This window comes from Antechinus flavipes, chromosome 2 (genome assembly GCF_016432865.1).
Source record: "Antechinus flavipes isolate AdamAnt ecotype Samford, QLD, Australia chromosome 2, AdamAnt_v2, whole genome shotgun sequence".
NCBI lineage: Eukaryota > Metazoa > Chordata > Mammalia > Dasyuromorphia > Dasyuridae > Antechinus > Antechinus flavipes.
Window position 1 is genome coordinate 61,330,444 of NC_067399.1, and position 13,842 is coordinate 61,344,285.

At 49.7% G+C, this 13,842-nt stretch overlaps 2 protein-coding genes across 3 annotated transcripts in view; one reads left to right on the forward strand and one right to left on the reverse strand.

Annotated features, from left to right (window-relative positions):
* Nucleotides 1–7,835, reverse strand: part of SLC9A5 (solute carrier family 9 member A5) — a 36,151-nt gene extending 28,316 nt beyond the window's left edge. The window contains exons 1-2 of the mRNA XM_051975024.1: nucleotides 7,581–7,835; nucleotides 1,314–1,616 (exon numbers count right to left, since the gene is read on the reverse strand). Of these exons, the coding sequence (XP_051830984.1) occupies nucleotides 1,314–1,616; nucleotides 7,581–7,770 (493 nt within the window). The 5' untranslated portion in view covers nucleotides 7,771–7,835. The remainder of the gene's footprint in view (nucleotides 1–1,313; nucleotides 1,617–7,580) is intronic.
* A 3,940-nt stretch (nucleotides 7,836–11,775) lies between these two features.
* FHOD1 (formin homology 2 domain containing 1) overlaps nucleotides 11,776–13,842 on the forward strand; it is a 37,811-nt gene continuing 35,744 nt past the window's right edge. For both annotated transcript variants that reach the window (XM_051975026.1, XM_051975027.1), the window contains exon 1: nucleotides 11,776–12,081. In XM_051975026.1, coding sequence (XP_051830986.1) covers nucleotides 11,884–12,081 — 198 coding nt within the window. In that variant the 5' untranslated portion in view covers nucleotides 11,776–11,883. The remainder of the gene's footprint in view (nucleotides 12,082–13,842) is intronic.

Genomic DNA, 13,842 nt, shown 5'->3' on the forward strand with positions numbered 1-13,842 from the left:
TCTCTATATCACTATTACAAATATATCTCATTTGATCATCACAAAGATGCTGATGGGGGTTATTTGCTATTCTCAATTTACAGATTAAAAATAGTAATAATAATAATAATAATAATAATAACTCATGCTTATGTGGGCTTACTCTGTGCCGGGCTCTGTGCTAAGCACTCTATAAATTTTATCTCATTTGTTCCTCACAGCCCTGGGAAACAGATGCTATAATTATCACCCCCTTTTACAGGTGAGGAAACTGAGGCAGGTAGGTTAGAGACTTGCCGGGAGTCATCCAAGTCCTAATTTGAGCTGGTCTTCCTGACTGCAGATCTACTACTCTGTCCATTGCATCACAGGACTTAGAGATGGGAAGAGGGAAGTATGAATCTGGCCTCAGACACTTATTATGTCACTGAGGGCAAGTTACCTAGCCTCGGTCTGCCTCAGTTTCCTCATCTGTAAAATGGAGCATCTCCTTCCCATGGTGGTTTTGAGGATCCCATGAGCTAACAGTGCTCTGTGAGCCTCTTGGTGCTTTTCCCCTGGCCCAGGCTCTCTCTGGGCTGGCCCCAGCCCTCTCAGGGAAGGACTCGGCTCAGGCCTGAAGACGGGGAGCGGAGCTCTGTCTGGCAGGGCTGCTAAGTGGCTGCGTGGACGCTGAAGGGGGAGGACACGAGCGCCCCACACTTGCTCAGCTCTGGGAGGCTCAGCCGGGCGCCTGCAGCCCAGCTGCTGCTCCGCGAGGCGGGCCAGACTCAGCTGGTGAAGAACTGCCGGCCCCAGCACTCTCCCGCGGGGCCTCGGAGGTCTCAGACCAAGTCCGCCCCTCCTCTGCTAGGTGACCTTGGGCAAAATATAGAAGCTCCCCGAGGTTCCCTTTCCTGGGCTATAAAAGGAAAATAGAGCCACACAGCTATAGGCTCGGAGCTCTGGGAAATGCCTCCTAACGAGACTAGCCCGGCTTTCTGTAGTGCTCCGAGGCCACGAGCCCGCCTCTCAGTCCCACCAGCCCGCCTCCCAGTCCCATCCCAAGGAAGGGCAGCCCCCTGGGACGGAAAACGCATTGGCCGGGTATTCCAGGAGGGGCGTGGATTCAGCTCTAAGCTCTGGGACTCATTCGCTGTTTGACCTTCACCGAATCACTCAATTTCTCTCAGCCGCCTTATCTATAAAATGGGAAAACTAATACAAACCCTGCTTTATAAAGAAGCTGGAAGGACAGGGACCATTATGAGCAAAATCCCAATTTTACACATAAGGAAACTGAGGTTTAGCTAAATTAGGTCCTGGAGATCCCCAGGGAATGGAATCAGACTCACCCATGAGGCCGGCCTGCTGGACGCCCCAAAGGGCAGCCCCTGTAGTGAAGGAGTTCCACAGTGTGCCCACCACAGCATAGGTGAGGATGGCTCCCAGGTTGTCAAAGAAGAGCCGGCTGGGCATGAAGTAGCCCGAGTCAAGTACGATAGGGGGGAGGAGGAAGAGGAAGAAGGTCCCCGGCTCCAGCTGGTACTCCGCCTTCTTGGCCACAGCCAGGACAATGCCCCCCAGGACCAGGCCCAGCAAGATCAGCAGGCAGCTCTCGGGGACGACGGACGTCACCTTCCGGGAGAGGTGGAAGACTACAACAAAGGCAAGGTCTGGGATTAGCCACGGTGCAGAGAGACATGGAAGACGTCTCTGCCCTGGAGGGGCTTCCTATCTGATGGTCGAGGAAGACACGACATCCAAATGTGATGCGTTACAACCTCAGGGATCTTCCTTGAATCCCAGCTGGACAACAAGTGACCTTTCCATTCTGACTTCAATAACACTTTGTCCCATCCCTCTCTAATGAACCTATAATATGTAATATAGAGGAAGAGCAATGACAGAAGTCTTGGAATCAATAAGAGCTGAGTTAGCTCTGTAACCACAGAATTAACTGCCCGGGGACCCAGTTAAGTCTCTTAAGTTGTGAACAATTACAGTATGGGGAAATAACAGGTCTTTACCCTCCAAAAGTCTGTAGGTACTTTAGCCTTCTGCTAGACTGTAAGTTCCATGAGAGCAGGAACTTTCTTCTCTGGGTTGCTATCTTGCTTAACAGCACAATTCTCTGTTCCCAGAAGACCCTTATTTAAATATCTGTTGTCAAGGATTACGCCTCAGTATTTCTAACGAGTCTTGATTTTATCAGTTCGGGAACTCCTTCAACCAACTCTCAAGTCATGCACAAGTCAAGACATCACTCCATGATGTCATGGTCTTCTTGGAAATGAAGGGTGAACAATAATAATCTGTGACTTGGTCAATGGTTTCATGGTGATGGAACATTTCTGTACTTGTTCCATCTCCGAGGACAATCATCACCTAAGTAAACATCAGAGCCATACTTGATGTGTTTCCACCTTGATGGTGTATTTCTGCCTTTATGTTCTCATCACTTCAAAGAACCCAGGATCATCAGGGGGAAGGCATTAATGGAGAGTCTATCAGAAATGGCTATGGTTTTATCAGTGGAAATGGCATTAAAATAGATGTATTATCATTTGCTCTGTTACTGTACCCTAAAGACCATGGGACTTTCCAAATTGAGGATGAAATCTCCACAGTTATCGCCTTCCTCAGAAAGTGAACTCCCTGGAAGGAGTTTTTCTATTTGTCTCCCTAGCACAGTGCTTTGCACATAGTACAGGCTTAATAAATATTTTTGGGGGGATGAGGAGAAAGAGAAATTTGAAATACAAGATTTTGTAAAGATTAATGTTGGAAACTATCTTTGCACATATTTGGAAAAATAAAAGACAATCAGAAAAATAAATAAATGCTTTTCCATTCATTTTTACCATCTGCTCTGCTACACAACACATCCCATCTCCAATCTCCAGCCTCTTCCTTTGGAAACCATAATCAAGCCCCAATACTGCCTTTGCTACTGGAAAAAAACTCCCTTTATGGTTTTACTCATTATTCCTTTGACTTTTTAGCCAAACACCATTACTTACATGTGTTGTCTCACTCTCTTTGAATAAAGTTCCTTTAGGATAAGAGTCGTTTTGTCCTTATTTGCCCCATGCCCAACCCAGTGCTTGTTGCATAGTAGCCATAAATAAATACTTTCTCATTAATTTGTTCAGGCTACAGGTGATCAGGGAAATTTAATTTTGTTTTGGTTGGTTAATTGGTTGGGGCTTTTTAAGGGGGGAAGTGGGAAGAGGAGACAGTTGAAGCAAGCATAGAAGGGTAGTAGGATTTGGACAGATAGAAAGGAAAATCGTGTAGAACTAGAAGCATCAGGATAATTTAATTACCCAAAACTTCTCTCACATGTCTAGTAACCCAGAGCCCAGCTGGAGGGCACCCATGTCAAGACCCAGAACTATAGGTATTTCTGAAGGGCCAGAGGGTGGGGAAGATGGAACCCAGTGTAAACATCTGGAATTGTCTGTACCTCCTGCTACTCCTCTAAGCAACCACTTAAGTACAGGATCATGGCATTTATTGTCAAAAGGACCTGAAAGACTACCCAGATCCCTTAATGGCATTTATTGTCAAGGGCACCTGAAAGACTATCCAAATCCTTTAATGACTTTAGAAATTATGCCTCGTTTTATAGATGAGAAAACTAAGTCTCAGAGATGGAAAGTACAATCGAGTAGAATTTGAATTTGAATCTGGATTATCTAAACAGTGCTCATTCCTTTGAAAACTGTCTGGCTATTTTTAGTTTTTCCTCCCTGACCTGCCCCACCTTCTGAAGTGCCCTTCCTCAAAGTCTAGCTGAAACCTCACCATCTGCACGTCTACCAGCTTCCCTGACTACCTCAGCCTAGAATATCTTATCCATCTTCTGATACCTTGTAAAACTTACTTCTCTGTATCCCTGCCATTAAGCCCCCACCGTTATATTGTTAGTTTGTGTGTGTATGGGCTGTCTTCCCAGATAGATAATAAACTGTGTTTTTGTGTCCCTTGCAATTCCTGCGTGGGCTAAAGACCTTGGCCCTGCTGTGAAAGAAATCATGGAGAAAGAGAGAAAGGGGTGGGGAAGAGCAGGAATGAGTTTTTAAAGGAAAACTGGCCAGGCAGCTTCCCACTCTCAGGCCAAGGGTCATCACTTTTGACCCTCTCTGATTTTTGGCCCCATCATCATGAAGAAAGGCTGATTCCCTCCTACCACAAAACAGCATGAATCTGTCAGAAAGGTAGACAAAATCATATACCCTAAACATCTATGCACAAATGGATAAACACAGATCCTAAACCAGCCCTTTTTCAGGGCTGAAAAGGACCTTAGAGATCATCTGCTCCAATCCTTTTATTTTAAGGAGGAGAAAAACTGAAGTGACACAGGTAGACAGATGACATTGGAAACAAGATTTGAACTCCAGTACTTGGACATCAACCAACACTCTTCCCGGTTAGCATCTGCAATTAGCTTGGTACTCAACATTTTCCTGCCCACAACCTATAGCTCCAATGAGAGTGAGAATCCTTTAGGTCAGGTACTATAGCTAATGCTTCTTGGTGATCCCCATCCCTAATACAGTCTTCTGTATAATGCCCTATTGTAGTAGAACATCAGTAAAGTTCATGAACAAATTCCCCTTCTTCAGGAACAGGGAGGTTACAATTCGTTTCTCCTATCACTTCACAGACTAAAAAGACAATTTGTTTGCTGTTCTGGTACTCTCAGGATGCTAATCCCTCCCCAAATTCCAGGGAAGATTAGTACAAGGATCAGAAGACCTAGATCTGGAAGACTGTTAGAGATCATCTCTCAACCCCTATTTTACAGATAGAAAAACTGAGGCTCAGGAAATGTTAGGTTGAAAGACACATGGATAGTAAGTGGTAGTGCCAGGATTCAAACTCGGGGCTTCTGACTCCAAATCCATCACCTTTTCTCCCTTCACTGCTACCACTAAAGAGAGGGATAGAAGAAAATAGAGATGTCTCTGCTCAGCCTGTGTGTCTGTCCCCAGTGGATAAACAGTGGTCTTCTGGATTAAGAACATAAGGAAAGTAGGTTTCCTCAGAAAGAAGGCCTCTCTCTCCCATCTCCCATCATTTCTTCTAAGCTAGAAGCATCAGGATTTATGGGGGAAACTGCAGAAATTTCAGAGCTTAATTGTACACCTAAAACTGCCCCTGGCCACTCATTAGCAATACAGATTCTGGGCCATCAAATCCCAAGGGCATCTCCTGCTGCCTTCCTTTGCCTGCTTCTTGGCCCTGTCATAGCTCTTCCCACGTTGATTCTGACAGCCTGATAGATCATCCTTCCCCTTACCTCTTTCCCCTCCTCCCACCTCCTCCCAGGCACCCAGGCACTCCCCCACCCCCCTACTTCTATCTGCCTCTTGTGACCCTGGATGCTCAGTGCTTCTCTTCCCCAAGACCAGACTGCTACTAGGTCCTGTGACAGGGAAGTAATCCCTCTGATCTCCAAGGCCGTTTCTGAACTCCTCTCTCTGGTTAGCCTGCTGCAGCAGAAGGGAACAGTCATTTTCCACCTCTGGCAAAGTTCCAATCAGCCTGAGCTGTCTCCCTGGGTTTCCCTTGGATTCTAGGTTATAGAATTTATCCATGAAGGCTGCACAGTGCTGAGGCTAGGGTACAGGCAGTGCCAGTCAGCAGTCATGGGGAAAGCACAGCAATTATCAGCTGTAATCAGCTACATACACACATCTTATGGAGCCACAAAGACCACAGAGGGAAGGGATCCTGAGAGAGAGAGAGAGAGAGAGAGAGAGAGAGAGAGAGAGAGAGAGAGAGAGAGAGAGAGAGAGAGAGAGAGAGAGTGTGTGTGTGTGTGTGTGTGTGTGTGTGTGTGATGGAGGGAGGGTAATGTGTCACACTGGCTGATTTACTGAAAACGAAGAAGGGGCAGTGATATTTCAGGGAAGCAGCTGTAATTCAGATGAATCAAAGCCCAGAGTCAGAGTAGTAACAGGAGGGTAGAAGGGGCCAAGGATTCAATCCCAACAACAATAAATATTTATTAGGTGTAAATTCCGTGCAAGGTACAGTTCTGGGGGCAAGGGATGCAAAGACAGAAAACAAACAGTACAACCACCTGCCCTCAAGGAGCTGACATTCTAGGGGGTGAGAAGTAGATTTATACAGAGAGAGAGAGAGAGAGACAGAGAGAGAGAGAGAGAGAGAGAGACAGAGAGAGAAAGAGACAGAGAGAGAGAGAGAAAGAGAGAGACAGACAGAGACAGAGACAGAGACAGAGAGAGACAGACAGAGAGACATAGAGAGACAGAGAGAGAGACAGACAGAGAGAGAGAGAGAGAGAGAGAGAGAGAGAGAGAGAGAGAGAGAGAGAGAGAGAGAGATTTCATGAGTATAGGAGACTGTTTATAAGGAAATTTAATTCTCTATCAACAAAAATTAGCAACTGCCTGGCAACTTATAGTTAGTATATAACTATAGCAACTTACAGTTGCTTAGAGTAGAAAGATTTTAAACCAAGGTCTTGGTGGATTCCAAGCCAGTTCTCCATCATGCTACTCAGATCTAAGGTTAAGTATGAGAGAAAAAGGAGAGAGTCAGAGAAGATGCTCTGGGAAAACCTGCTCAGAGACAGTACTTTCAGCTAAGGAGGGAAGGTTTTATGGAAGAGACGGCACCTTAGCTGAACCTTAGAGGACTAAGGATGCTGACAGGCAGATGTCTGGGTTCCCCACACATCTGGGAGCTCGCTTTGGAGAGGAACAGGTTACCGTGAACAGTACAGAGCTGGGCAGCCAGCCAGCTTGGAAGCACCCAGAGAATAGAGGACAGCAGGGGGAGAGCTGGGGGGAGACAAAGTAGGCAGCCACCTAGGACGCCATGATGAAGGGTTGCAAGGAGAAACACTTTTAAATGGTTTTTCCTATAGACATATTTAGGTATCATTAAAGTTTTTTTTTTTATTCTTTTGGCCAACAGGGATTTATACTGTGTTAAGACAAATCATATATGTTATAGTGAAGGCTAAAAGGCCCCAGGGGGAGATGGTCTATGGAAGGCTCTCTTAACTGGTAAACCTTGCCCCGGGACTCGGTTAGGCAGAAATATTGAGGTCCGGTTAGCACAATGCCATCCCAGGTCCGGATTCACCGAGTTCCAGAGTCCGCTCCACCGCCAAATGCCTATGTAACCGGGCTAACTCCACTATCCCACTCCTAGTGCCTCACTTTCCCTATTGTTTCAGAACGGGAAACCAAGCCTCTGCAAGCTGGGAGCCGAGACCTGGAGGGGCAAGGGTGTAGGGGGAGGGGGCACCACCGTGGAAGCAGGAGCGGGGGGAGGCTGAAAGACAGGGCGCGGAGGGGGATGAGGCAGAATGGAGACTCGAGACAGAGGAGCCGGGGACTTGGCAGAGGCGGGGCCGGGGAGCCAGACCCCTCCGAGAAACCAAGGCAGCCTAGAGGGAAAGGAAGTGAGGAGGACACAGAAAGGGTGCCCTTTTCAGGTGTCGCATGCAGGGGAGAGAGGAGATTGGGGAAGGGAGGGGGGAGATGGACAACGGCGTGTGCTCCGTGGGCCGATGGGGGCCAGGCGAGCCGACACGGAGCCTCGGGCTGGGACCGGGCAATCTCTGGCGCACTCACCGATCTTGGCCAAGCTGGCCACCAGGATCCACACGGCCACCAGGTAGGGCGCCTCCACCTCGTGCCACTGCCAGCGCAACAGCGCCAAGCCCGCCGGGGGCAGGACGGATTCTCCGGAGGCCCCGTCCGCCACTCCCGCCCCTGCTCCGGGCAGGGGCATCCCCAGAAGGGGCAGTGTGGCCGGCAGCATCTTCCCCCGGCCTGGCCCGGCCCGGCTCAGCGGCCGACAGCCCCGTCCCCACGCCTGCCTCAGCCGCCGCCACAGCTGCTGCCGCCGCCTCCCGGGCGCCCCCGCGTCACAGGCACGTGGCGCTCGCTCCCCCCAATCCCAGTCCCGATCCCCCCAACCTTGAGCGCGCACCCCCAAACCTAGCCCTACCCGACTTGGGCAATCCCGGCTCTCCTAGATCACTCTGAACTTCCCTCCCTCCAATGCTGAACAGCTCCCTCAACCCCATCCCTTTCTCCCCATATCCCAAGCCCGGGGCTGACTCTTTGGGATCCAGACAGTGACATTTTTCCAAACCCAGATGCTGAGACCCTCCCTCTCAGTTAGATGGCATCTCCCCCTCCTACCCCCCCATTAAACTGTCAAACCTCTCCAACCCTCCAATATCATCCCAACCCTCCTGGGCTTTAAAACCCGTCTTCTCCCCAGGACGTTGAAGCCAGAGCATCTTTAGTGCTTCCTAAGGTCCTCAGGATAGGGTCAAAAACTGTTTTGTTAGCAGATAGGCAATATTGGAATAGGGGTTGGTAAAGGTAGAAACCAAGGGAAAATTGAGGCAGAGTCATACACACACACACACACACACACACACACATCTGGCATTCTGTAAAATTAGCATCCTGAAATCCTGAGGCTCTCAAGAGGTGGTACTAAACCTGGAGGGAGAAGGGCACTTTTCTGCAATAGCAGTACAGTAAGAGAGTCCAAGACTAGCCCAGATTCGAGTTCTTTTCCCATATCTTCAAGCTACTATGGGCAAAGAGGGCAGATTCTAATACCTGTCCCGTTTGTAACTTGAAGATGTGGACAACCGTTTTGAACATGATCTAGAAAGTCCTTCCTGGGGTAGCATCCCTCTAGTCAATCCTCAGGGGAGGATTTAGATCCTTAAAAATATATGCTTGAATTAACTACTTGGATGATTGGACAGCCCAGAGAGAGACGATTCTCATAGAAGGCAGCAGGGAGCAGCACAACACTAAATCTACTCCTCTCTGTAGACAGTTCAACTCAAGTCAAATGACAATTCAAGTCCACTAACATTAAGCACCCAGTTTGGGCAACACTGACGATGTGGGACTAGATTAGCAACATAAAGGAGACCTGGATCCTATTTCTTCTCCCTACTCCTCCAGTCTTTCCTCTGTGGCATGTGCCAGTCACTAAAGGTCCTCAGTTTCCACACACATAAAATGAGGCTTTGTGGATAACTTTTAACTTTAAATCATTGCTGATTCTAGAGCTAAAGTTAAAGATTTTAGAGTTAGCACTCTCCCCTTCTCCCCCAATCTACCTACCCACTTTCAATCTCATTTTGAGTCGAGGACACTGGAGAACGGAGGGTTAGGTGCTTTGATCTAGGTGGAATGCATGGCAGAATATGAACCCAGGTTTCATTGACAAAATGTTTTTTGAGTTCTTATAAGTGCTTTACTTAGCAAATTGCTTCACATTCCTGTCAAAACAGCCTGGAGATATTTGTCCTGATCTCAATTCTAAAAACAGTGAAAGGGATGTTACTGTTTTAGGAATCTGTCCTAGCTCTCCTCCCTTCAGACTCTCCTCAAATCAGTGGCATCCCCTTCCCCTATCTTTTCAGTAGAGATCTCATCTTTTACAGGGAAAAGACAGGTCATTTGCCTGGCGCTCCTCCTTCTTTCCTCCCATTTATCGAACATGCCCACTATTTCAACCACCAATGAAGAGGTGAGTCTATTCTCAATAGCTAGTCCCTCCATATGTATCTTTCATCCCACTCACATCTTCATATCTTTTGCAACAAATTGCTCCCACTATCATCCCTCCCTCTATTCTTCAATCTCCCCCAAACTAATTGTACCTTCCCTGTTGCCTATAAATATTTATCTTTCTGTCATTATCTATGAAAGATCCCATCCTGGGGCCACTCATCTACCCAGTTTTACTGACAGATTAGGTTCTCCAGGAGATAATATCATTGTTTCCCTTACAATTCTAAGAAGTCTGGGGGTTTCTAATACTATTCTTGGCAACCCTTATCCAACATTATCCACTAATATCAATAAATTAATTTTATGAAAGAATATTTGCTAAAAAGAAAAAGTAATAACAGAAATTGTAAAACAAAAACACCCCCCCTCCAAAACTCCAGAGGCTCACTCCACTCTTGTACACACATAAAGTACCTGGGGAGAGTGAATTTAAACTTAAAGTAATAAGCAGATAAATGGATATTAGACAGAACACTGGGCTTGGAGTCAGGAAGATCTGAGTTCAAATCCAGCAACAAACACTGACTGTGTGACCCTAGACAAATAACTTAACCTGTTTGCCTCAGTTTCCTCAACTGTAAAATGTTAATAATAGCACCTTCCAATGTTATTGTGAACATCAAATAAGAAAATATTTGTAAAGCACTTACTTAGCACAGTGCCTGGCACAAAGTAGGCACTGTATAAATACTAGCTATTATTATTAGATACACATGTGCCAAACATCTGGAACCAAAGAGTACCTCAAAACGTGTGGCCCTAGGAATCCTTAATTCCCTTAAATCTTGAATTCCCTCCTAGCAGTTCTCACCGAATTAATTTTCTGTATTGCCTCCATGATGGACAAATCATTCCCCTGTTCATCTGGACTGTCTTAGAGGATATAAGCCTGTTCTAATAAGGATTGGTACCCCATTACCTAGTATCCCTATTACAATCATCAACCCCTCCCTAGATTCCCCCATTCTAGCTATTTCTAGTTAGTTATATGTCTCTTCTCTTTTTCAACCTTGAAAAAGTTGTCTACAACTAGGTATCTCCACTCCTTCCCAGATTACTCTCTTTTAAATCCTCTGCAATATAACTTGATTTCATCACTCAATTGAAAATGCTCTTCCCAAAGGTACCAATAATCTCTTAGTTACCAAATTCAGTGTCCTACCAATCCTCCTCCTTCTTAACCTCTCCTTCACTCTCCTCTCTTTTCTTTTCTACATGTTCTATTTCTCTGAAGGTCTTTGTAACACTACCTTCTCCTGGTTCAATCTCCTTCCCATTTTTCTTTGTCTATATTCATCCCATATGTCCGGACTTTTTGCTGTGGTGGTACTTGAAGTCTCTATTCTCCCCCTTTTATTTTTCTCTATGCTCTCATTTAATGATCTCTCAGCTTCCTTGGGTTGCCATCTGACCCTCTTAAGTAGATAGCCAATTCAAGACGTCTCTAATTCCTTTCCCTTTTACTTCCTTTAGGGCTCTCAGTTGTTAGTGCCTTCCCAGCACCGAGCATTTAAAGAAAGATAGATAGATGATACATAAATAAATAGGTAGATTTACATACACACTTTATCCTACTTGCCTCCGTTTTCCGTTTGTAAAATGTGCTGGAGAAGGAAATGGCAAAACACTCCAGTATCTCTGCCAAGAAAATTTCAAATGGGGTCACGAGGAGTGGGACACACTGAGCAACAGTATCTGTACATACATGCATGCATCTGTGTCCGTGTACAGACGCATATACACGTGGCTTATACTTATCTGGGAGTACGTAATCTTCCCCAATAGAATAAAGACTCCTTGAGGATGCTCGCGCGTACACACACACACACACACTCTCTCGAAGGGGAACCTACGCGACTCCACCCGTTATAGAGGGAGAATTAGTTCCCTTCTCCCTTCCCCCAAACTGAGAACCATCGCCCTCCTCACCCCCCCCCCCCCCACGCCCCAGACAGAGGAAGAAGATGCCCCTCCCCATCTCCTCGAAGAAACAGCCAATCCCAGGGCGGGCTGCCGAGCTCCGTACTCCGTCCCCTCTTCCCCATCCAGCCCGGCGAGCTAACGGATCGTTAGTTTAGCGAGGCTTAGGGTTGGCTGGGACGTAGCCCCGCCCCTCAGCTCTGATCGTGGCCGCCGTGTTCCGGGACTTAGCCTCCTCGCCCCGCCCCCTTTCCCGCCCCGCCCCCTCCTCGCCCCGCCCCTCTTCCCCTAGGCTCGGTCCCGTTCTGCCGGCCCCAGCCGCAGAGCGGATCCGCCACCTCGGGTCCGGGAGGGAGGAGCCGAGCCGAGCCGAGCCGAGCCGATCGAGCTGGCGGCGGGGGCCATGGCGGGTGGGGACGGCCGGGAAGACGGCGAGGCGGCTGTGGTCACGGTGAGGGTGCAGTACTTGGAGGACGCTGACCCCTTCGCCTGCGCCAACTTCCCGGAGCCCCGCCGGGCCCCCACCTGCACCCTGGACGGGGCGCTGCCGCTGGGCGCCCAGATCCCCGCTCTGCACCGACTGCTGGCGGCGCCGCTCAAGGTGAGCAGGGTCCGGGCGGGCTCGGGACTGGGGCTGCCGCGCCGCCCGCGAGCGCCGCCGGGGGTGGAGGCTGGGGGCAGAACCCTGCCCCTCCGCCTGGGGCTGAGGACCCCGGAGCCCCCTCCGGGTGAGGGCCGGGTGCACCTGTGCTCCAGGTGAGTGCGGTTTGGGGGCGGGACCCAGGGGAGGGGAGGGTTCGGAGACAGTCCCAGCCACGTTGCTTCTCCTGAAAAGATGAGACTAGATGCGTCCTGGGGGCTGAAGAGGGCCGAGGAGACCTCGGAAAGCTGAACAGGCTTCAAGTCTTAGGGTTCCAGAGCTGGATAGGAGCTCTGTATCGAGCCCGACGCTTTCGTTTTAAAGTTGAAAAACGTGGCGAAGAGTGACTTAGTGCCCAAGGTCACCCGGGTACCTAAGAGAGAGCCGGATATACATGAAGTAGCTATTGGTCTGGGAGTCGCGGACACAGGTTCAAATCTGGTCTCCGACTTTTGGCGGGACGGTCAGGCACAAATCACTTCCACCCCAAGCTTCCAGCCACTGTCATGTTTGGATTTCTATGCCCAAGGCAAGTGGGGACTTCAGGAAAGCTGGAGCCTAGTGGAGCCTCCCTCCCCCTGAGCTCGGAACGCAGAATGAGATTATATGTAAAACAGTTTGCAAGCCTGGAAGCATTATGTAAATGGAGCGATTATTATCATCATTAGTATTCCGGTTCCCAGTCCTGCGCTTTGGCGGCTGCTGCGCGCAGCCCCCAGGAATTTGGCCGGGGCTTGCCTCTCTCTCTGGAAGTCCTGACTAGCCTTGCTGCTAGCTGGGAGGCCCGGCATGGAGACCCGAGCGGAACAGTGACGGGAAGGGAAAAGCAGGCCCTGGGCTTTCCTGAGGGGGCGGACCTGCCTTGGAGTCCCGGGCCGAGCAGGACCGAGAGGGGGGACTTCCCCCAGGAAGGATGACAGGGACTGAGATGCTGGGGAGTGTGGAACCCAGCGAAGGATGGAAAAGACCTGATGAGTCACCTCCTCCCTCCCCCCGCCCCCCACCTTTGGCTGGGAGCTCCGAGTTCCCTCCCTGCCTGCCCTGGGGGGACTAGGGCGGGGAGGGGGAGGAAAGGGGCGTGCTCGGGCTAATTTTAAATGTCTAGAGTGATGGAGTTTGCTGAGCAACCGGGCCGGAGCCGAGGCAGGCACGAGAAAGGGACTTTTCCAGATGTCCAGCGCCTGCTTCCCCTCCCCTTCTCTTCGAGCCCCGGGTGAGCGGCCCCCGGCCGGGCTTTGGATCTCTGTTTACGGCTCAGGAATGCCTGGTGCTGCGGCCAGGAGGCCGAGCCCAAGCAGCTTTTATCAGGACCTGGACAGGGGCTTGGCTGTGCCCCCGCCTCCCCCCCTTCCCTGCTGGGCTCCCCGCCCGCAGGTCCCCAGCTCCCCCACCCACCCCGGGAAGTAAAGGAAGAGGCAGCTGCATTTCCCCCTCCGCCCCTCGGCTGGGGGTGGGGGAGGATGGGTCGGCCAAGGCCTCCCGCGCAGCGGCATTGCACAAACTTGCCCTCGACCCCGGGGTCTCCCCTGGAATGTGCTTCCAGGCGCTGGCCTGCATTCCTACTGGGCCCAGAGCCTGCCTGGCCCCCAGTGAGGGGAGGGGGAGGGGAAGAGGGAGGACGATGGCCCTTTGGAAAAATGCAAAGCTGGCCCTGTGATGGGCTAAGGAAGTTCCACAGGGGAGTGAGAGAAGGTAGCGCTGCAGGGATCCCAGAGGCTGCCT